Below are 22,341 nucleotides of genomic sequence, written 5' to 3'. Positions count from 1 at the left end.
AAAAAAAAAAAAAAAAGAATATTGAAAAATTATTTTGTAGAATGTTCCTCAGTTTGGATTGATGTTTTCTCATGATTATAATGAGGCTATGCATTTTTGGCAAAAATAACACAAAAGTGATACCATAGCCTTCTCAGTGTATCATATTCAGGGATTTTTGGTATCATTATTCTTATAACTGGTGATACTTATGTTAATCACTTGGTTAAGTTGGTATCTGCAGGGTTTCTCTACTTTAAACTTTTTACCTTTTCCCTTATAGTTAATAAGTATCTTCAGGGAGATATTTTGAGACTATTTGGCATCACTTTTCTTTTTAAGATTTTTTATTTTTAAGTAATCTCTACACCCCATATGGGGCTCAAACTTACAACCCTGAGATCAGGAGTCACATACTCCACCGACTGAGCCACTCGGGCACCCCAGTGACTCTCCTTTTTATCTTTTAAACTATGTACTTTGAAATTTGCTTTTAAGATTTACATAAATTAAATAACTTTTTATTATACAATTCTGTGAGTTTTGATATTTGCCAGCAGTTGTGTAATTATCATCATAATACAGGTATGGAACAATTCCATTGCACTCCAAAATTCCCTCACTTCAGGGGCGCCTTGTGTGGCTCAGTCGGTTAAGCGTCTGCTTTCAGCTCAGGTCATGATCTCAGGGTCCTAGGATCAAGCCCCGTGTTGGGCTCCCTGCTTAACAGGGGAGTCTGCTTCTCCCTCTGCACCTCCCTCCGCTCCTGCTTTCTCAAATTAATAAATAAAATCTTAAAAAAAAAATTTCCTCACTTCTACTTTGTAGTAAACCCCTGGCAACCACTGTGCAATCCTCCGTCTTGCTAGTAGTTTTGCCTTTTCCAGAATGTCATATAAATGGAATCATACAGTACATAGCCTTTAAAATTTTAAATTATTTTTTTAGAATATAACTTTAATGTGAACAAATACAAGACTATGTATAAATGCTAGTTTTTACATAACTATGAGACAAACATGAAATACCATAGCTAACCCATTTCAAATGAATAATATTAATTTAATTAGAAGGATGTTAAGTGCAGGGGCGCCTGGATGGCTCAGTTGGTTAAGCGACTGCCTTCGGCTCAGGTCATGATCCTGGAGTCCCGGGATCGAGTCCCGCATCGGGCTCCCTGCTCAGCAGGGAGTCTGCTTCTCCCTCTGACCTCCCCCCTCTCATGTGCTCTCTCTCATTCTCTCTCTCAAATAAATAAATAAAATCTTTAAAAAAAAAAAAAAAGAAGGATGTTAAGTGCAACTAAATTGTCAGTGTTGGGTTGATAGTAGAGATCTGTGCACTCAATCTTCTGTTTCCCTTACCTCTGTTCATTTAAGCTTGCTGTTACTGAGTGCCATTGAAAATTGGTCAGGCTGGGCTGGTCGGACGGTTTAGGGTAATCATACCTCACATTTAAGCCCAAATGAGTAATCCCCAAATGTCTTTTTTTAACAGGGCATTTCTTGATACTTGGAAAGCTGTCTTGTTTGAAGATAAGAGTGGAATGGTGGTGTTCTTGAAACCTGCATATAGTGTCTATGAAACCCCATGATGGGAATCAGGAATTTGGCACAGAGATGAGCTCTGCTCAGTTCACACAGATGCTGTCACTATGAACATGTCCCCAATTGCTAAGAGGCAGTACATAGCCTTTTGAGTTAGACTGCTTTTACAATAATAGATTTTGATGTTGCATGTATTGATAACTTACTCTTTTTATTGCTGAGCAGTATTCCATGGTTTGGCTGTAGCACAGTTCCTAATTCACCAGTTGAAGGACAGTTGGGTTATTTCTGGGTTTTGGCAATTTAAAGCTGCTGTAACATTCGTCTTTACTTTTTTGTGTGAACATAAGTTTTCATTTATTAGGTAGATTCCTAAGAGTTTGATTGCTGGGTCATAAGGTAATATATGTTTAACTGTAAGGAAACTACCAAACTCTTTTATAAAGTGGCTATACCATTTTCAGTTCCTACCAGCATTTTCCTTTTCCAGTTTTCTGGATCCTGTTGATATTGTTAGTTTTATATTTTATTTTTTATCTACACCTTAATATAATAGGTTGTGTAGGGGTATCTCACTGTCATTTTAATTTGCATTTCTCTAATGACTAATGATGTTGAACATGTTTTCATGTACAAATAAGCCATCTGAAATAGTTTATTTTTTTTAATTTTTATTTATTTATTTATTTATTTATTTATTTATTTATTTATTTATTTATTTATTTGAGAGAGAGAATGAGATAGAGAGAGCATGAGAGGGGGGAGGGTGAGAGGGAGAAGCAGACTCCCTGCTGAGCAGGGAGCCCGATGCGGGACTCGATCCCGGGACTCCAGGATCATGACCTGAGCCAAAGGCAGTCGCTTAACCAACTGAGCCACCCAGGCGCCCTGAAATAGTTTCTTTTAAAGAGCAGAAGGGTTTAGGGGCGCCTGGGTGGCTCAGTTGGTTGAGCGACTGCCTTCGGCTCAGGTCATGATCCCGGAGTCCTGGGATCGAGTCCCACATCGGGCTCCTGGCTCGGCGGGGAGCCTGCTTCTCCCTCTGACCCTATCCCCTCTCATGCTGTTTCTCTCTCTCTCTCTCTCTCAAATAAATAAATAAATAAAATCTTTAAAAAAAAAAAAAAAAGAGCAGAAGGGTTTAGGTGTACTCTTTGATAAGTCTAATTTACCCATTTTCTTTTATGTTTAGTGCTTTTGGCATTCTAAAAACTCTTTTGCACTCATTCATTTTTATCTCTCAGTAAATGTTATGGTTCCTTAAAACAATTAAACTAAGACTGGGGAATGTTTTGTCTGTACAGCACCTGACTGGTAATAGAATTGTCTTCACAGACCAGGAGTTGCCCATTCCAAGAGGGAAGGGTAATTCTCATCCAATACAGCTGCTCTTTTTTTTCGAGGTATATATGGTATGTGGGCAACCACTTATTTCCAAAGCTATTTTTTTTTTTAATTACCCACTTTCCTTTTACCCACTTTCCTTTTGTATTGGTGAGGGATAAGATAATATATTGTAAATCACTTTCTCTGAAGTTACAGAATTATGCCAATATTTGTCCCCCTACATCTTCAAGAGGAAACTTGTAACAAAGTCTAATTTTTGATTTCTTTTCTTTCAGTGGTGGGATCAGCAAGTTGATTTTTATACTACTTTCTTGCACCATTTGGCACAATTGGTGCCAGAAATTTATTCTGCTGAAATGGACCCAGATTTGGAAAAGCAGGAGGAGAGCATACAAATGTCCATATTCACCCCACTGGAATGGTACTTATTTGGAGAAGATCCAGATATTTGCTTAGAGAAATTGAAACACAGTGGAGCATTTCAACTCTGTGGGAAGGTTTTCAAAAGTGGAGAGACAACATATTCTTGTAGGTAAGAATAGAAATTTTCAGGATTGGTTATAATTTCAATTTTGGTATTTTGTACTTATTTATGATGTATTTTATTTTGTGTATTACTATTTATAATATACTTAATCATACTTAATTTCCTTTTATTATGCACTTATAAATCTGTTTTTGCTTATATAGCTTGTTTGTGAATATATGACTTAAACAGTTGTCTCACTTTTCTGTTCTCTAAAAGTATTTAAGAGATGGACTTTTGCCTTGTTTATAATATAGTCCACATACTCTTATCTGACACCCTAGGGCCAGGTGTATTTCAGAGTTCTAAACACTTTTCCAGGAGTGTCAGGGCAGGATCCCTATCATCAAACATAGCATTTCTGTAAGAAATCTATGAATATTCACAGCAAGTGGTATAAATAAAGTCTGTAGTCTTATGTCATTTCAGGTCAGTTTTTGCTACCAAGTGAGATTTGGTGTCAAGGGATGGTGGACCTGTAGGGACAGTTGAAATTCAGTTGAGTAGAAAAAGCCATTGGTAGGGAAACTGGAAGCAGCTTTAGGCTTTTTGTCCTTTGTAAGAGCAGTTTTTTTTTTTTTTTTTTAAAGATTTTTAATTTATTTGACAGAGAGAGACACAGCGAGAGCAGGAACACAAGCAGGGGGAGTGAGAGAGGGAGAAGCAGGCTTCCCGCCAAGCAGGGAGCCCGATGTGGGACTCAATCCCAGGACCCTTTGATCATGACCTGAGCCGAAGGCAGATGCTTAACGACTGAGCCTCCCAGGTGCCCAAGAGTAGTTGTTTTAAACATCAGGGACCACACAGAATGTTTTTATTCCCTACTTCTGCCTGACGTTTTTCATCTTTTAGATCTTAGCTGCACTCTAGTTTTAGTGGGGTTTTTTTTCCCCTTTTACTAGAGGTAGTTCAGGTTAGGAGTGAATTTTTATACTTTATAAATTCAGAGAATTGTTTTTGGCTTCACTATAATTCTGGGTTTGACTGGTTTACATATAGTTTTTTTTTTTTAAGATTTTATTTATTTATTTGACAGAGAGAGACACAGCGAGAGAGGGAACCCAAGCAGGGGGAGCGGGAGAGGGAGAAGCAGGCTCCCCTTGGAGCAGGGAGCCCGATGCTGGGCTTGATCCCAGGACCCCGGGATCATGACCCGAGCCGAAGGCAGATGCTCAACGACTGAGCCACCCAGGCGTCCTTGGTTTACATATAGTTAACAGTTGTTTAGAACATAGTATCTTTATCCTGTTCTTTTCTCAGGAAAAAAGGCAGCTTTTGTATTTTGTGTACTATTTTGCTACATAGGTAGTAAGGTTTATTTATCTTCTTTATATATATTTTAGCTGAAGCCCAATGAGTTTCAGTTAAAACATAATAGACATTTGCAGATCTCACTTCTCCAAAAGTGTCATGGAGACATTTTAAATTGTCACAACTGGGGCAATGGTACTAGCATCTAGTGGGTAGAGGACAGGGTTGCTGCTGAAGCATCCTGCAGCACGGGACAGTCTCCTCTATCCGCAATAAGTAATTACCCAGTTCGGAATGTCAGTACTGCTGAGGTTGAGAAATTCTGCTCTAAATAGGTCAGTAGATCATATATATTTTCAAGAGTATAGTTAGGCAATCTTTATTTCCTAATAGCCTTTAAAATCATTTTTTAACTTGCCAATTCCATCTCTTCGACTCTTCTAAATCAGATATTTTAAAAATTGATTTTGCACTTTTCACCAATTTATGTTGCTCTTAATGTTTTCCTGAAAAAGTTAAATAAGATAGTGACTTTCAAGAGTTATTATTAGGGAAGAGATTAAGAGAGATTGAATTTTTTTTGTTCATTCAATAAATATTAACTGAATACCTACCATGTGCCCGGCACTGTTCTAGGTACTTAGGACATAACAATATACAAAATAAAGAAACATTCCTGCCCTTATGCTGATTACATTCTAATGAATTTTGTCTCTATCCAAGCCTCATTTACCGGTGAACAGTCAGTGTTTATGAAAATATGTTTATAAATGCAGGAGGGTAAGATGATGACAGATAATGGAAAAAACAGCTAATCATTTGTTACAAAACTAATTTTAATATGCAACTTAGCAGTCTGAAATCAGGTAAAAGCTCAAAGTAACGAGGATGATTTAAGAAGCAAAACCAAACCTATGTATTCAAATATGGCTAAAATTATTTGGAATTTAGTTTTTGAGACATTTTCATATTCAGCTTGTGCACCATACAGAAACTCATTCACATTATATTATAGTCATACCTTAAACATCATTGGCATCCTCTAAATTTTGGAATCTAATTTTTAATCTTTTTCAGGGACTGTGCAATTGACCCAACATGTGTACTCTGTATGGACTGCTTCCAGAATAGTGTTCATAAAAATCATCGTTACAAGGTATGGAAATAGATCCATAAAATCTCTAAATTAGCAGGAACCTGGTGGCCATCTAGTCCAAATTCCTACCAGTACTTGAATTCCTTATGCAGTAGCTCTGATACATGAACATTTAGCTTTGGTTAAATAACACGATAGGAGAGCTACTACCTCAAGAGGCAGCGCTTTGTAAATTTTTTGTGAGATACATCATTTTTATACAAAAGACTGTATAAGGCATATGAAGAACTTAGAGAATAACTATGAAGCGAACATCTGTGTAACCACTACTTAGGTCAAGAATAGGCATTGTCAGCTCTCAGAGGCCTCCTGTTTATCCCTTCTAGATCACGGTCTTTCTCTTTCCCGTTGGATAGCTTTTCTCCTGTGTTGTGTGATAATGGTTTTCTTGATTTCTCTTTTAGTTTATCACCCAAATCACACTGAATAGTTTTATCTGTTTTTGAGCTTTATATAGATGGAGTCATGCTGTATCTTTTACTTGCTGAGTAGCTTCTTTCACTCAGTATTATGTTTAATAGCTGTAGTTTGTCCATTGATCTTATAGTGTTCAGTAATCCATGTTGTCTTTATTCATTGTACTGTATATGTAGATTGTTTCTAGTTTGGGGCTGTTATGAACAGTTGTGCTGTGAACATTCTTATTTGTGTATTTGGTACACATGTCCAGTAGTTTCTTTAAGGTGTATATCTGGAATAGAATGCTGAGTTCTAGGGTATGTGAATCTTCAGTTATAATAAATAATGTCACATTGTTTTCCAAAGTGGTTATACTAATTTATAGTCTCTCCAGCAGTACATGGGAGTTCCCATTGCTGCACATTCTTGGAAGATTTGGTCTTGTCAGTCATTTTAATTTTAGCCAGTCTGGTGGGCATATAATAGTATCACATTGTGGTCTTAATTTTCCTAATTACTAATGAGGTTGAGGGCTTTTTCCTTACTTTGTTACATTTTAGACAACTTTATTTTGAGCTGAAATGTATTTCTCAAATATTTGTATTGGTTGTATACTTCGTATACTCTGGACTTCGACAGATGTTGTTGATGTTATTGATGGTTCTCTTTAACATCCTGTTAAACAATGTCTAAGGTCCTGTGTAAATGTATATAACATCTTGAAGTTATGTTTGTGTCTTCCATAGAGTTGAAAGCGCTATTCATGTTATGAGACTGGCCTCAACATTACCACTTCTATTTCAGGAGATGATGGGCTATAGATATAAATTATAGGTATTATCATAAGAGAATAAACAGATAGAGGAACCTATGATATAGTGTGGAATAAACAGATAGAGGAACCTATGATATAGTGTGGTTAAAATGTTTTCCCAAGATTGCAAAGCTAATCACTGATGAGATTTATAGAGTTAAGCATTTGTTAACTTTATTCCATATTTCCATATTTCTTCATCACCTCCATTAATTATAGTATTTCTTATGCTGGAGAACCAAAGAAGGAATGCCAGAAGTAGAGACAGGAGGAAGTTGTTAATTTCTTCTCATTTTTACTCTGGGAGACTAATAGGGAAAGATGCTAAAAGTCTTAAGACCAAAGTTTTCCAGTTCCTCAAATTTAAAGACTTCTAAGCTTATGCTTTCCAGGCTTTGGGATTTTGTGGGTCAGTACAATTTGCAAAAGCTTTGGATGAGACATAGGGTTTTCAAATTTTTCTTTGGCCACGTAAGTTCAATTTTAATTTTAAAAAGGACACAAGGACAGCAACCAAATACACCTGCCATTTCCTATCATTTTGTAAAGGAAAAGACATTTTAATTCCAAGAAAGTAGGATAATCCCAGAATAAAGACCAGTCCTTTAAATTGTATCCATGTAGCTCTGTGAAAGAGCTCACTACATTTCTTCCTTTTCTGGTTTTTCTGTAGACTGGTAAAAACTTGTTTGTTAAATTTTGGGAACCTTTTCATCAAGCTACCTTTAAGTTTTTAAAGCTTACCAGTTTACATCACCACCATAAAGCACTCTTTTATGGAACATACTTAGGTTTACCATCTTGAGGTTCTGCAGAGTTCTTCTTATAGAAGAAGGTGCTTACATGGTTTACTCAGGAATCTTTGAGTCATCAGAAGGATGGGCTATTTTATGACTAATAAAAGATGATGTCTATAAGCTTTAAAAAATATTACCCATCACATGTGAGTGTGAAGGGACAGAACACTTTTGATGAGAGAATATATTGATAGAATCTCTCTGGAATACCTGTATGTGTGATGAAATTTCTAAAGAAAAGTATATGAATGTCTAATAAGCATAATACAAGTGAGTAGTAACTTCCAGGGCAGGTAAGAGAATGGGACTCTGGATGATCACACAGGCAGTTTCAGCAGTATTCATATTCTCTTGGGGTGGGTGCTGGGTTCACGGGTGTTCATTTCATTGTTATACTTTGTAACTTACCTATACTCTGTGTATATTCTTTTGTATAATAAAACACTTCATAAAAGAAAAAAGCCATTAAAAAAAAAATATTGGAAGAGGTAAGAAGGGATATGTGTTGCTCCAGAGAAGAGGAAGAAGAGTGTAATGACAGGGGACAGACGGAAGATTGGATACTATGTGAAGAAGACAGGACCAAGAAAAACTTTTAGTGGCAGAACAGTCCAAAACAACTTGAGAACAAGAAAATAACAAAGTTGAAATTTTGAACTGTTTGTTCTGCTGTGTGTAATGTGACTCTTCATGATCTCTAGGTTCTCCGTAGTTTATCCCTTAAGAAAACCTACAGTAAGATAAATAAGGTCTTAAGATCTAACATACAATGTGGTGACTATAGTTGATAATGCTGTATTGTGTAGTTGAAATTTGTTAACAGAGTAGAACTTAGAGGCGCCTGGGTGGCTCAGTCATTAAGCGTCTGCCTTCAGCTCAAGTCATGATCCCAGGGTCCTGGGATCGAGCCCCACATCCAGTTCCCTGCTCAGCGGGAAGCCTGCTTCTCCCTCTCCCACTCCCTCTGCTTGTGTTCCCTCTCTTGCTGTCTCTCTCTGTGTCAAATAAATAAATAAGAACTTTAAAAAAAAAAAAAGAGTAGAACTTAAATGCTTGTGGACACATTAAAAAAAGTAGATATAAAAAAAAGAACATAATACAGTACTATTTTTTTTTAAGATTTTATTTATTTATTTGAGAGAGAGAGAGAGTACAAGCTGGGGAGAGAGGCAGAGGGAGAGGGAGAAACAGACTTCCTGCTGAGCAGGGAGCCCGATGCAGGGCTCAATCCCAGGACCCTGGGATCATGACCTGAGCCTAAGGCAGACGCTTAATGACTGAGCCACCCAGGTGTCCCAGTACTATTTTTTAAAAATAACCTGAAGCTAACCTCTGCATTTTCTCCTCAAAATAATCAAGCACCCACTGTTAAAGATTATTTTTAAATAGATAAATGTTTCCTTTATCTAAAGCAAGGAAAGTGAGTTACAACAAACAATATATAGGCATACCTTATTTTATTGCACTTAATTGTGTTTTGCAGATACTGTGCTTTTTACAGTTGAAGGTTTGTGGCAACCCTGTGTCAAGTCTATTGGTACCATTTTTCCAACAGCATTTGTTCACTCCATGTCTCTGTGTCACATTTTGGTAATTCTCGCAATATTTCAGACTTTTCATTATTATTTTATTTGTTATGGTGATCAGTGATCTTTGATATTACTATTGTAATTGTTTTGGGCTGTCACAAATTGCACCCATATAAGACAGCAAACTTAATTGATAAAGGTTGTGTGTGTTCTTACTGCTCCACTGACTGGCTATTCCCCTGTCTCTCTCACTCTCTTCAGGCCTCCCTATTCCCTGAGACTGAAATGTATTGAAATTATGCTAGTTAATAACCCTGCGATGGCCTCTAAGTGTTCAAGTGAAAGGAAGAGTCACACATCTTTCACTTTAAATCAAAAGCTAGAAATGATTAAGCTTAGTAGGGAAGGCATGGTGAAAGCTGAGTGAGGGCTGAAAGCCAGACCTCTTGTGCCAGTTAGCTAGGTTGTGAATGCAAAGGAAAAGTTCTTGAAGGAAATTAAAAGTGCTACTCCAGTGAACACATGAATGATTAGAAAGCAAAACAGCCTTATTGCTGATATGGAAAAAGTGTGAGGGGTCTGGATAGAAGGTCAAATCAACTACAATATTCCCTTACAGCAAAGCCTAATCTAGAGCAAGGCCATACTGCTCTTCAATTCTGTAAAGGCTGAGAGGAGTGAGGAAGCTACCGAAGAAAAGTTGGAAGCTAGCAGAGGTTGGTTCATGAGGTTTAAGGAAAGAAGCCATCTCCGTAACATAAAGTGCTAAAGTGCGAGATGAAGCAGCAAGTGCTGATGTAGAAGCTGCAGCAAGTTCTCCAGGAGATCTAGCTGAGATTATTAATGAAGGTGGCTCTACTCAACAACAGATCTTCAATGTAGACAAAACAGCCTTGTATTGGAAGAAGATGCCATCTAGGACTTTAATAGCCAGAGAGAAGTCATTGCCTGGCTTCAAAGCTTCAAAAGACATGCTGACTTTTTTGTTATGGGCTAATGCAACTGATGTCTTGAAGTTGAAGCCAGTGCTCATTTGCATTTCTGAAAATCCTAAGGCCCTTAAGAATTACATGAAAACTAGTTTGCCTGTTCTCTATAAATGGAACAACAAAGCCTTGATGACAACATTTCTGTTTACAACATGGTTTACTGAATATTTTAAGCTCACTGATGAGACCTACTGCTCAGATAAAAGATTCTCTTCAAAATGTGACTGCTCACTGACAGTGCATCTGTTCACCCAAGAGCTCTGATGGAGATGTACAATAAGATTAATGTTGTTTTGATGCTAACAGAGCATCCATTCTGCAGCCCGTGGATCAAGGAGTCATTTCAACGTTCAAGTCTTATTTAAGAAATACATATCATAAAACTACACCTGCTGTAGATAGTAATTCCTCTGATGGGTCTGGGCAAAGTAAATTGAAAGGTTTATGGAAAGGATTCATCATTTTAGATACCATTAAGAACATTCATGATTCATGCAAAGAAGGAAAAAACATGAAAAGGAATTTGGAAGAAGTTGATTCCAACCCTCAAGGATGACTTTGAGGGGTTCAGGACTTCGTTGGAGAAAATAACTGCAGATGTGGTAGGAATAGCAAGAGAACTAAAGCTTGAAGACATGACTGAATTGCTGCAATCTATGATCAAGCTGTAATGGATGACGAGTTGCTTTTGATGGGTGAGCAGTGGTTTCTTGAGATAGTCTTCCTGGTGAAGACTGTTGAAATGACAACAGATTTAGAATATTCCATAAACATAGTTGATAAATTACTGGCAGGGTTTGAGAGGATTGACTTCAATTTTGAAAGAAGTTCATGTGTAGATAAAATGCTATCAAGTAGCATTGCATGGAACAGAAGAATTGTTGATGAAAGAGTCAGTCAATGTGGTATATATATGCTTCATTGTTGTCTTATTTTAAGAAATTGCTACAGCCACCCCTTCTTCAGCAGCCACCACACTGATCAGTCAGCAGCCATCAACATCAAGGCAAGACCCTCCACCAGCAAAAAGATTACCACTTACTGAAACCTTAGATGATGGTTAGCATTTTAAACAGTAAAGTATTTTTAAATTAAGGTATATACATCATTTTTTAGATATAATGACAATAATTTAGATAATAGACTACAGTATAGTGTAAATGTAACTTTTATAAGTACTAGGAAACCAAAAAAGTCATTTGACTCACTTTATCATGCTGTTTGCTGTTTTTCAGTGGTCTGAAGCTAAACCTGTATGATCTCTGAGGTATGCCTATATTCATACAATCATCCCCTTTAATCAGAAATAAATGTTTTCAAATGAAGCTTAAAAAGTTATGAAAGAAAAAAATTCTCATGGTATACTTTTATATGGAAAAAGCAAAATATATAAAATTATGCATTCAGTTTTTGGTGTTTCTTTTAAAACATTGTATATATAATACTTAACCACAATTTATTTTAATTGTTTACCTATTATTGGGGGAATGTAATTAGGATTGTTATTTTTTTTTATAGTAAGCAGTGTTGCTATAAACATCTTTTTTTTATTAACATATAATGTATTATTTGTTTCAGGGGTACAGGTCTGTGATTCATCAGTCTTACACAGTTCATAGCGCTCATCATAGCACATAGCCTCCCAATGTCCATCACCCAGAACATCTTTTTTTTTTTTTTTAAAGATTAATCTATTTTAGAGAGCATGTGTGTGGGTGGGGGCAGGGGCAGAGGGAGATGGGGAGAATCTCAAGCTGACTCCACACTGAGCGTGGAGCGCAACCTGGGCTCAAACTCACCACCCTGAGATCATGATCCAAGCCGAAATCAAGATTCAGATGCTTAACCAACCAAGCCACCCAGGCACTCTGCTATAAATATCTTTATGTGTGAATCACTTATCTATATGTAGGATTATTTCCTTAGGATAGGTTCTCAGAGGTGGAATTACTGGATTGAAAAATATGGACATTTCAGGAAATAGACCAGCCACAGATTAGGTGAAAGTCTGCAATACATGTATGTGATAAAGGACTGGTATCCAAAATGTACAAAATACTCTTAAACAGTAAGAAAATTAACAACCCAGTTAAAAAATGGGCAAAAGATCTGAAACAAACTTCACTGAGAAGATATATAAATGGCCAACGAGTACATGAAAAATGCTTAGCATCACCTGTTACTAAATTAATACAAGAATGAAGTACCACTACACACCTATTAGAATGGCCAAAATCCAAAACAGTGACAACACGAAATGCTGATGAGGATAGGAGCAACAGGAACTCTTAATTCATTCCTGGGGGAAATGCAAAATGGTACAGCTACTTTGGAAAATATTTTGGCAGTTTCTTACAGAAGTAAACATACTGTAACCATACGATCCAGCAGTTGTGTTCCTTAATATTTACCCAAATAAATGGAAAATTTACACCCACACAAAAAACTGCACAGGAATGTTTATAGCAGGTTTTTTCACATTTACCAAAACTTGGAAGCAACCAAGATATCCATCAATAGATGAATAGATAAGCCACTTTGGTATACCAGTACAATGGAATTTTTTTTTTTGAGATTTATTTATTTGAGAGAGAGAATGAGATAGAGAGAGAGAGTATGAGACCGGGGAGGGTCAGAGGGAGAAGCAGACTCCCTGCTGAGCAGGGAGCCCGATGCGGGACTCGATCCTGAGACTCCAGGATCATGACCTGAGCCGAAGGCAGTCACTTAACCAACTGAGCCACCCAGGCGCCCCTACAGTAGAATATTCTTCAGTGATAAAAAGAAATGAGCTACTAAGAGATGGCAGGACCATAAATGCATGTTACAAAGTGAAAGAAGCTACTGTGAAAGACTAGATACTGTGTGGTTCTAGCTGTATCACATTCTGGGAAAGGCAACACTGTGGAGAGTAAAAAGTTCAGGACCTGGGGGATGGTGGTGGGAGGGATGGAGGAATGAATAGGTGGAGCACGGGGGATATTTAGGGTAGTAAAACTATTCTGTATGATACTGAAGTGGTATATACATGTCATTATTAATTTGTTAGAACCAAAAAAGTGTACAACACAGAGAACCCTAATGTAAATTGTGGACTTCAGTTAATAATAATGTATCAAAAAATAATGTATCAACATTGACTCCTCAATTGCAACAAATATATCACTCTAATACAAGGTGTCAATAATAGGGAAACTGGTCGGGGGAAGAAGGGGTATATGGGAACTTGGTATTTTCTGCTTAATTTTTCTTTAAACCTAAAACTGTTCTAAAAAACAAAGTCTGTTAATTTTTATGAATTTCAAAGGTTCTTAGTGCATTTTGCCAAAGTGCTTCAGGAAAGAATTATACCAAATGTACTACAAGTAGTGGTATAGAATCCCGCAGAACCTGCAGAAACCTTTAAATAGAAACCCTTTAAACTAAAACCTTTCAAACTGAACCCAACTTAAAAAAAATTTTTCCCCACTTCATTGAAAAGTGTATTCCTGATTGTTCTAATGTTGTTTCTCGTTGCTTATTCTGGAATGGTGAATATGAAATACCCTTGCATTGCTACTTTGCCATCTTCCTGGATAAAAGGAACAGGCTGTTTGTTTTGCCATCATCCTTGCTGACAGGGCCAAGGTCATTGATTTGATAAGTAGATTAAATTACAGGAAGCCACGATCACAGTAATGTAGCTTTGATCAAACAACCAAAATAGTGGCTGAGTTCACCTAACCAGGGTCTTCTTGTATCTTGGAAACTGATACCAAAACCAGGTCTGCTTCTAACATTGGTGTCCTTTTATTGAACACATTCCAGAGTCAATTACAATAAGTCTGGAGAAGAAAACAAAGCCCACTATGAGTCTTCTTTTTCTTCTCCCTTTCCTGTGTAATGTTTCTATCTTCATTTACTAAATTGCAATGATATGTCTATGTGTCCTTCATCCCCATCTGACTGTAAACTCTCTAGGACAAGGCCCAGGTCTGACTTTACACCTCCTATGTCTTTCATAGTACCTGGGACATAGAGGCTTTCAACAAACGTCTCTTGAAATGAAGTAAGTGTTAAGGGGCGCCTGGGTGGCTCAGTCGTTAAGCATCTGCCTTCGGCTCAGGTCATGATCTCAGGGTCCTGGGATCGAGTCCCCCATCGGGCTCCCTGCTCGGCGGGAAGCCTGCTTCTCCCTCTCCCACTCCCCCTGCTTGTATTCTCTTTCTCGCTGTGCCTCTCTCTGTCAAATAAATAAATAAAATCTTAAAAAAAAAAAAGAAAGAAATGAAGTGTTAGGATCAAGAAGACTAGATCATAGATAGAGCTGATATCTAACATTTAATTATAAAAATAACCATGAGGGTCTATTTTAACATCAGCCTGCTGTAATCCTACATGATGAGATTTATTCTTATATTGTCTTTGAAACACAACAGCACTAAAAAATAATTTACCCAGGGAATACAATAAAACTATCTTTTTAAAAATTCAAACAGTACAGAAAAATATAAATAAAAATTATAGTTGCCATTCTGTCCCATTGTACTTTCTTTGTTAAACTAAATACAATTTAATGTATGTACATCCTTACAAATCTTTATGTATTTACAAACATGTACACACATTTATATGTTTAGGAGGGGTGTGTGTATGTGTGTATGTATATAGATGGGATCTTACTGTATATCCTATCTTGCAATTTGTTTTCAACCTAACAGTATGTCATGGGGATAATTCTATGTTGATACATATAACAACAACTCCCCTGCCTTATTTAATTGTTGCATGTATTCCTTTGCGGGATTATATCATCATATATATATATATTTTTTAAAGATTTTATTTATTTATTTGACAGATACACAGCGAGAGAGGGAGCACAAGCAGGGGGAGTGGGAGAGGGAGAACCAGGCTTCCCGCGGAGCAGGGAGCCCGACGCGGGGCTCGATCCCAGGATCCCGGGATCACGACCTGAGCCGAAGGCCGACGCTTAACGACTGAGCCACCCAGGCGCCCTGTATCATCATATATTTAGCCCTCTCCTTTTTTTAGATAATTATGTTTCCAGTTTTTCACTGATCAAAAATATTGGAGTATACACATATACCTTTGTTTTCATATGAACCAATGTATATATATATTCAAGAATGCCTGAGGCTAGATATTTAGAGATAGATTTTCTGGATTGAAGGGTGTATGCATTTAAAATTTTGTTAGATTTTTGCCAAATATTTTCCTTGAATTACCATGAGCTACATTCTCAGTAAAAGAATATGAAAATGGGAGCACCTGGGTGGCTTAGTCGGTTACGGGTTTGTCTCAGGTCCTGATCCTGGGGTCCGGGATCGAGCCCCGTGTTGGGCACCCTGCTCAGGGGGAGTCTGCTTCTCCCTTTCCCTCTGCCCCTCACCCCCGCTTGTGTGCTCTCTCTCTCTCTTAAATAAATAAAATCTTAAAAAAAAAAAAAGAATATGAAAATGTTCTTTTTCCACAATTGTCCCCAATCTTTAATTAGTCTTTTTTTACATTTTGCCATCTGTTAGATAGATTTCAGATTATTGAAGAATGTCATTATTTTAATTTGCTTATGTGTAGTATTAACATCTTTTCGTATTTTAATTGTTTAATTTCTTCTATGTATTTATTTCTTTACTCATTTTTCTATTGCCTTTTACTTACTGCTATGTTACATACTTTACAAATATTATCTTATTATGTTTGTCTTTTAAAAACTTGTTTTTGGGGCACCTGTGTGGCTCAGTAGGTGGAGCATCTGCCTTTGGCTCAGGCCATGATCCCAGGGTCCTGGGATCGAGCCCCGCATGGGGCTCCCTGCTCAGCGGGAGGCCTGCTTCTCCCTTTCCCACTCCCTCTGCTTGTGTTCCCTCTCTCACTGTGTCTCTCTCTGTCAAATAAATAAATAAAATCTAAAAAAAATAAAATTAAAAAAACCTTGTTTTTAAGTGTGATTTATTGAGATATAATTTATATAAAATGAAATCTACACTTAAAGTGTACAGTTTGAAGTTATTACAAACATTATACAGTTCAGTAGCCACCACCACAATCAAGACATGTTTTGACATCTGCCAGATACCCTTTGCATTCAGTTGCCTTGCCTCCATACCCCTAGTTCCCGGCAGTCACTGAACTGTTTTCTGTCCCTATATTTTTGCCTTTTGAGAATGTCATATAAATGAAATCATATAGTGTGTAGTGTTTCCTGTCTGGATTTTTTTCACTTAGCATAATGCCTTTGAAATCCTCTCATATATCAGCATTTTGTTCCTTTTATTGCCATTGTATGGATCTGCTACAATTTCTTTTCATCAGTTGGTGCACGTTTGTTTCCAGCTTTTAAATAAAGCTTCCTTAAACATTCATGTACAAGTCTTTGTGTGGGGAAATGTTTGCATTTCTCGTGAGTAACCTAGGAGTAGGATTGCTGAATCTTAAGTGTATATTTGATTTTATAAGATCTGTTTTCTACCTTTTAACTTGATCTATGCTATCATTTGTCTTGACATTTTAAATATATAGTTAAATTTGCCAGATTTTTTTAAGGCTTCTAGATTTTGTGCCTTGCTTCTATGCCATTCCCTATTCTAAGATTATGCTTTTACTTTTTTTTTTTAAGATTTTATTTATTTATTTGACAGAGAGATAGAGCCAGAGGGCACAAGTGGGGAGAATGGCAGAGGGAGAGGGAGAAGCAGGCTCCCCGCTGAGCAGGGTGCCCGAGCGGGGCTCAATCCCAGGCCCCTGCGATCATGACCTGAGCCGAAGGTAGTTGCTTAACCATCTGAGCCACCTAGGTGCCCCTAGTCTGTCAGTTTTAATGGTATCTTTGATTTCCTCTTAATACCTGTGTAATAGTTGATAATCTTATTTTCTCTTTCCCTTGTCCCAATTTTTAGTTGTAGCCCTTCTGATTGTTAGATCATATAATGTTTACGTTCTTCATCCATGTCCTTACTTTTGATTTGTATCTTAACTCTGCAATTAAATTTATAAAATGTTCACCATCTGTCCTTTTTCTGAGGTCTTCCTAGTCACCTCTTGGTCAGATGAAGCTCATCCTCTAAGGGTTGGTGAACTAGTTTGTGGGTCAGATCTGATTCACTGCCTGTTTCTGTATGGCCTGCAAGCTAAGTTTGTTTTTATATTTCTAGGTGGTTGGGAAAAGATAAAGTAGTAATTTATGATACATGAAAATTATGTGAAATTAAAATTCCTCTTTCATGAAAATTATATAAAATTAAAATTCTAGTGCCCATAAATCAGGTTTTATTGGAACATAACCTTGCTCGTGTATGTATTTATTATCTGTGGCTGTTTCTGCACTACAACGGTAGATTTGAGTAATTCAACAGAGATTATATGACCCGAAAAGCCTAACATATTTACTATCTGTTCCTTTTTTTTTTTTTTAAGTAGGGCTTGAACTCATGACCCTGAGATCAAGACCTGAGCTGAGATCCAGAGTCAGATGCTTTACTGACTGAGCATCCAGGCACCCCACTATCTGTTCCTTTATACATAAAGTTTGCTGATCTCTGTTCAAGTAGATTTCTCAGGAAGGGCTCACGTATACAGTATTCCCGATGTTCCGACATGTTCAAAATTGTATTTTTATAGCTTGGTTGGAGATAACATCCTTGATTTGCATTTTCTTTCCTTGAAAACACAGCTCTGCTGTTGTCTTGTTTTATATGTTGTCATTGAAAAGTCTGATACCAGTCTAATTTTTTTTTTTTTTTTTTTAGAGAGAGAGATATAGCGAGAGAGGGATCAAAAGCAGGGGGAGTGGGAGAGGGAGAAGCAGGCTTCCCACTGAGCAAGGACCCCATTGCAGGGCTCGATCCTAGGACCCTGGGATTATGACCTGAGCTGAAGGCAGGCGCTTAACAACTGAGCCACCCAGGCGTCCCACCAGTCTAATATTCTTATACTGTGTTATTTCATCTTTTTGCCAGAAAGCCTCAGGACATTTATCTTTAAAGTCTTAGAATTTTAGTAGGATATACTTCAGAGTTGATCATATTAGGTGAGTTTTAGTTACTCATGGGTGCTTTCAGTGTGTAGATTCAGGTCTTCTTTTATTTTAGGAAATTTCCTTAGATTACAGTTTTAAGTATCAGCTCTGTTCCATTTTTCAGATTTTCTTCTTTGGTGACTCCAGTTAATGCCTGTTTTCTGTTGCAACCCCTTTCTCTCTGACCTTGTATTTCTTTAATTATCGCATTTTCATTTCTTGATTGTTTCTCCTGCTTTGTTTAATGTTATTTATTAATTTTTCATTTGAATGTATTGTCTTGGACACCTTGTAATTTAGAATTCATTTCTGATAGGATTTTCTAGTTCTCTTCTGTTTTTTTTTTTTTTTCCTGAGTTCAGTCAGGTCTCATTTATTCCTTTTTTGTCCACTTCTGTTCTTAGTTTATTTCTAATTAAAGGTGCTTTAATCTGATTAAGGGTTTTCATATCCCCCAAATGCTTGTTTGAGGCTATGTAATTAAGTTTGAAACATTAGATTACAGTTTTCTTCAGCTTTGTGATTGGGTTTTGGCTCTTACTGCATTTTTTGCCTTTCTTTTTTGGTAATAGTTCTGTATGAAAATGGTCTACTTCTTTTTTATTTCATGGACAGTGTCCACAAGTGCTCTCTTCTATAAGTTTGGTCCTCTTCTGTGTCATTTCTTTTATAGATGATGGTGGTGGTAGAGGTGAGGTGAGGAGAGTGGCCCTGTGTTGTTTCTCTCATTTCTGTAGGATCCTTAATTTTCCCTTTTTATTTCCGTTTTTCATTTACTGCCACACTGTTAAGGTTTATCACTTTTTTTTAATGTATTTCATTTTCCTCCAAAAGCAGTGCTTCTCTCAGGTTGCCACTTCTGGTCATGCTCACTTTTGATCTTTCCCTGGGAACTGCCAAGTCTCAATCTATGTTCCTCAACATTGGGTGTGACTTTGTGTATGCTTCACCTAAGTCCTCTGTACCTCTCTGTTTTCTTTCATGGAATCTCTTAAGCTCCTCTCTCGTCTGCATTTGTAGGCTTGAAGCAATAGGCAATAGGAACTCTAATGGAACAAGTCATTTGAAGGCCGTGGCATTTATTTTTCATCTCTCAGTAATGCTGCAGACATAAATCGTGTGGTTTTATTGCTCTCATTGTTTATTTTATGTTTTGGAGGGGGAGGTTTTGGGGAAGATTCAAAATCAGGCCACTGTCATCATCCTATATCAGGATTCATATATGTTGCATCATTTATTTTTTTGTTTGCAGGAACCCTGAAAGGAAAAATAAATAGTAAATGATAATAATAAAAGTAAAAGTAAATAATTTTAATTGCAGTGGAACATCAAATAGATGTAAATACTGTAAACATTTTTTAACTATATAAGTATTATAATGATTTTTAGAAGTGTGTTTAAGCAGAAAAATGTCATTACTCAAGCATTCTAGGTGTTGCATAGTGGGCTGTTTTGTTTTGTTTTGTTTTGTTTTTGCATACTTCACAGTCTGTTCTCCATTAGTACACAATTTTAAAAACTATTATTTAAAAGTTAGATGTTTCAAAGCATATTTGTTTCAAAATTTTGTCAGTTTTGAAGGCTCATTTTTGTTGTGATTAAGTATTCAGATTTTTATTTATTTTGGTTAACTAAAATGGTTTTTGGTTTATTTGGTTTCTATTATATTAATGGCAATTAAGGTTTAAGTATTGGGGAGCATTTATTATTTGAGTCATCTTCATCCTTCTTGCTTTGTAATATGTTTGAAATCAAGACAAACTCATTTTTCATTTATCAGATGCATACTTCTACTGGAGGGGGATTTTGTGACTGTGGAGACACAGAGGCATGGAAAACTGGCCCTTTTTGTGTAAGTCATGAACCTGGAAGAGCAGGTACTACAAAAGAGGTAAGAATAGTATTTTTAAAAATTACTAATTATTTTAAGCTTGATGCAATTAGATAGAAAGAAATGTTATGTGTATGGGTTAAACTCAATTCTGTTAAAAAGCCTGCTTTTTATGTTCCAGTATTTAAATGTAAGGAGTTTTATTCCACTCTGTATTCTTTGTCTAAAGAGTGAATTTCTTCTGCTTGTTAAGCAGTCAATTTGATAAGTAAGAGTAAACGACATATAAGGCTAAAAGAGCAAATGGAACAGTAGAACTGACATGTAACTTCAGTAATTCCTTTTCTTAAAGAAAAAACAGTCAATAAATTGATTATCTGCTATATATCCTAATCAAGAAAAGTGAGTAAGCCCAGATAAAGGCTATTAGGAAGGAGAATGAGGAAAAAACAAAAACCCACAGATACAGAAGAAATTAAAAGGGTATAAAAGACTCTTGATAAGACTGTGCAAGTACATTTGAAAAATGGATTATTTTATCAGACTGTATAAAATTTCATGATTTTTTTCAAACATGGAGAAAATTTGAACAGTTAATAACCAATGAAGAAATTTGGAATGTTGTTATAAGAAAGTACTTCCTAATAAGTACTTCCTATGTTCAAATGGTTTCACAGAGTAACCCTTTTCAGAACTGCAAGAAATACATTTTGTACTCTTTAAACTGTTCCAGATAATCCTCTAGCATTGAATACCCCTAGGGCCCAGATTTTGATCTCTTTAAGTAACTCAGAGCTTGTAAAAATACCTGACCAGGTCTGAGTCAAGGAATAGGTAAGCTTATGAGGATGGGTTTGTGTCTAAAGAATCTAGGACCCAGCTTGAAAGAGCTGTCATTGATCGGAGTTGGACAATTGGAACATCAAAATAATACTAATAACTACTATAATTGATTGAATCATAATATATGAAAATTCATGAGTGCCTAATAAAACTTGCAGAGAACTTAAACAAATAATTTTGCCATGGCAGTGGTTCGTTGCCATGGCAATGGTTATTATATTAATTTCTCACTTTAAAAACTGGTAATTAAAGAGAATGAACTAAGCATTTATTCTACCATTTTTTTAAAAGATTTTATTTATTTTAGAGAGGGAGAGAGCGTGTGCGAGAGCAGGAGTGGGGGGAGGGCAGAGGGAGAGAGAGAATTTGAAGCAGACCACGTCCTGAACTCGCTCTGAACTGGGAGCCCTACTTGGGGCTCTATCCCACGACCCTGAGATCATGACCTGAGCCAAAATTGAGAGTTGGACGCTTAACCAACTGAGTCACTCAGGAGGCCCTATTCTACCTTTTCAATAGGAATTGTATTTCATGGTAAACAGGTCTTTCCAGTTTATGAGGTAAAGCTCTTCTTTCTAGGTGATTGCTAGCTAGCTAATAGAGACGGGATAATAGAATTAGAATAATCAACATTTTGCATACCTTGAGGAAATATTTGATTCAGGCAAGGCTCATTAATGGATGCTAAATCCATTAAGACATGAGTTGATAAAGAACAATATTCACATAGTTCTAAATTGTCATGTCATAGATTACTTGCTAGGCATACAGACAAAAAGTGAAACTTTATAATGGAGATACCATATTGTCATCTCCTGAAACTGGTCATCAGTATTAGCATCATTACTAATAGTGGGGTGATATGGCATAATGAGCCTCCTCACAGGATGTAAAATAAAGTACATAGGTTAACATCTAAAAATCAGCTCACTTGGCAGCACATATGCTAAAATTGAAATGATAAAGAGAAGATTAGCATGGCCCCTGTGTAAGGATGACACACAAACTGGTGAAGTGTTCCATATGTTTATGATTTCACTCATATGTGGAATTTAAGAAACAAAACAGATGAACATAAGGGAAAGAAAAAAAAAAAGAGAGGGAGACAAACCATAAGAGACTCTTAGCTATAGAGAATAAACTGAGGGTTGCTGGGGCAGGGGGATGGGCTAAATGGGTGATGGATATTAAAGAGGGCACTGTGATAAGCACTGGGTGTTATATGTAAGTGATGAATCACTAAATTCTACTCCTGAAACTAGTATTACACTATATATGTTAACTACAAGAAATTTGAAATATTGGGAAAAAATAAA

The 22,341-nt window shown here is 36.7% G+C and overlaps 1 protein-coding gene and 1 non-coding gene across 4 annotated transcripts in view; both read left to right on the top strand.

Moving 5' to 3' along the window:
- UBR1 (ubiquitin protein ligase E3 component n-recognin 1) overlaps positions 1-22,341 on the top strand; it is a 135,456-nt gene that overhangs the window by 6,978 nt on the left and 106,137 nt on the right. For 2 of the 3 annotated variants that reach the window (XM_081829490.1, XM_081829489.1), the window contains exons 2-4: positions 3,149-3,405; positions 5,728-5,806; positions 20,132-20,242. In XM_081829490.1, the coding sequence (XP_081685616.1) occupies positions 3,149-3,405; positions 5,728-5,806; positions 20,132-20,242 (447 nt within the window). Of the gene's footprint in view, positions 1-3,148; positions 3,406-5,727; positions 5,807-11,569; positions 11,602-20,131; positions 20,243-22,341 lie in introns of those variants that run through there. The other variant, XM_081829491.1, reaches the window with a different exon arrangement.
- Positions 21,951-22,054, top strand: LOC115940391 (U6 spliceosomal RNA). Its single transcript, XR_004075159.1, has one exon. It is a non-coding gene; the product is annotated as a U6 spliceosomal RNA (small nuclear RNA).

The sequence above is a fragment of the Leptonychotes weddellii genome, chromosome 9 (assembly GCF_054177405.1).
Source record: "Leptonychotes weddellii isolate Sample4059 chromosome 9, ASM5417740v2, whole genome shotgun sequence".
NCBI lineage: Eukaryota > Metazoa > Chordata > Mammalia > Carnivora > Phocidae > Leptonychotes > Leptonychotes weddellii.
This window is presented reverse-complemented; position numbering and strand designations above follow the sequence as displayed.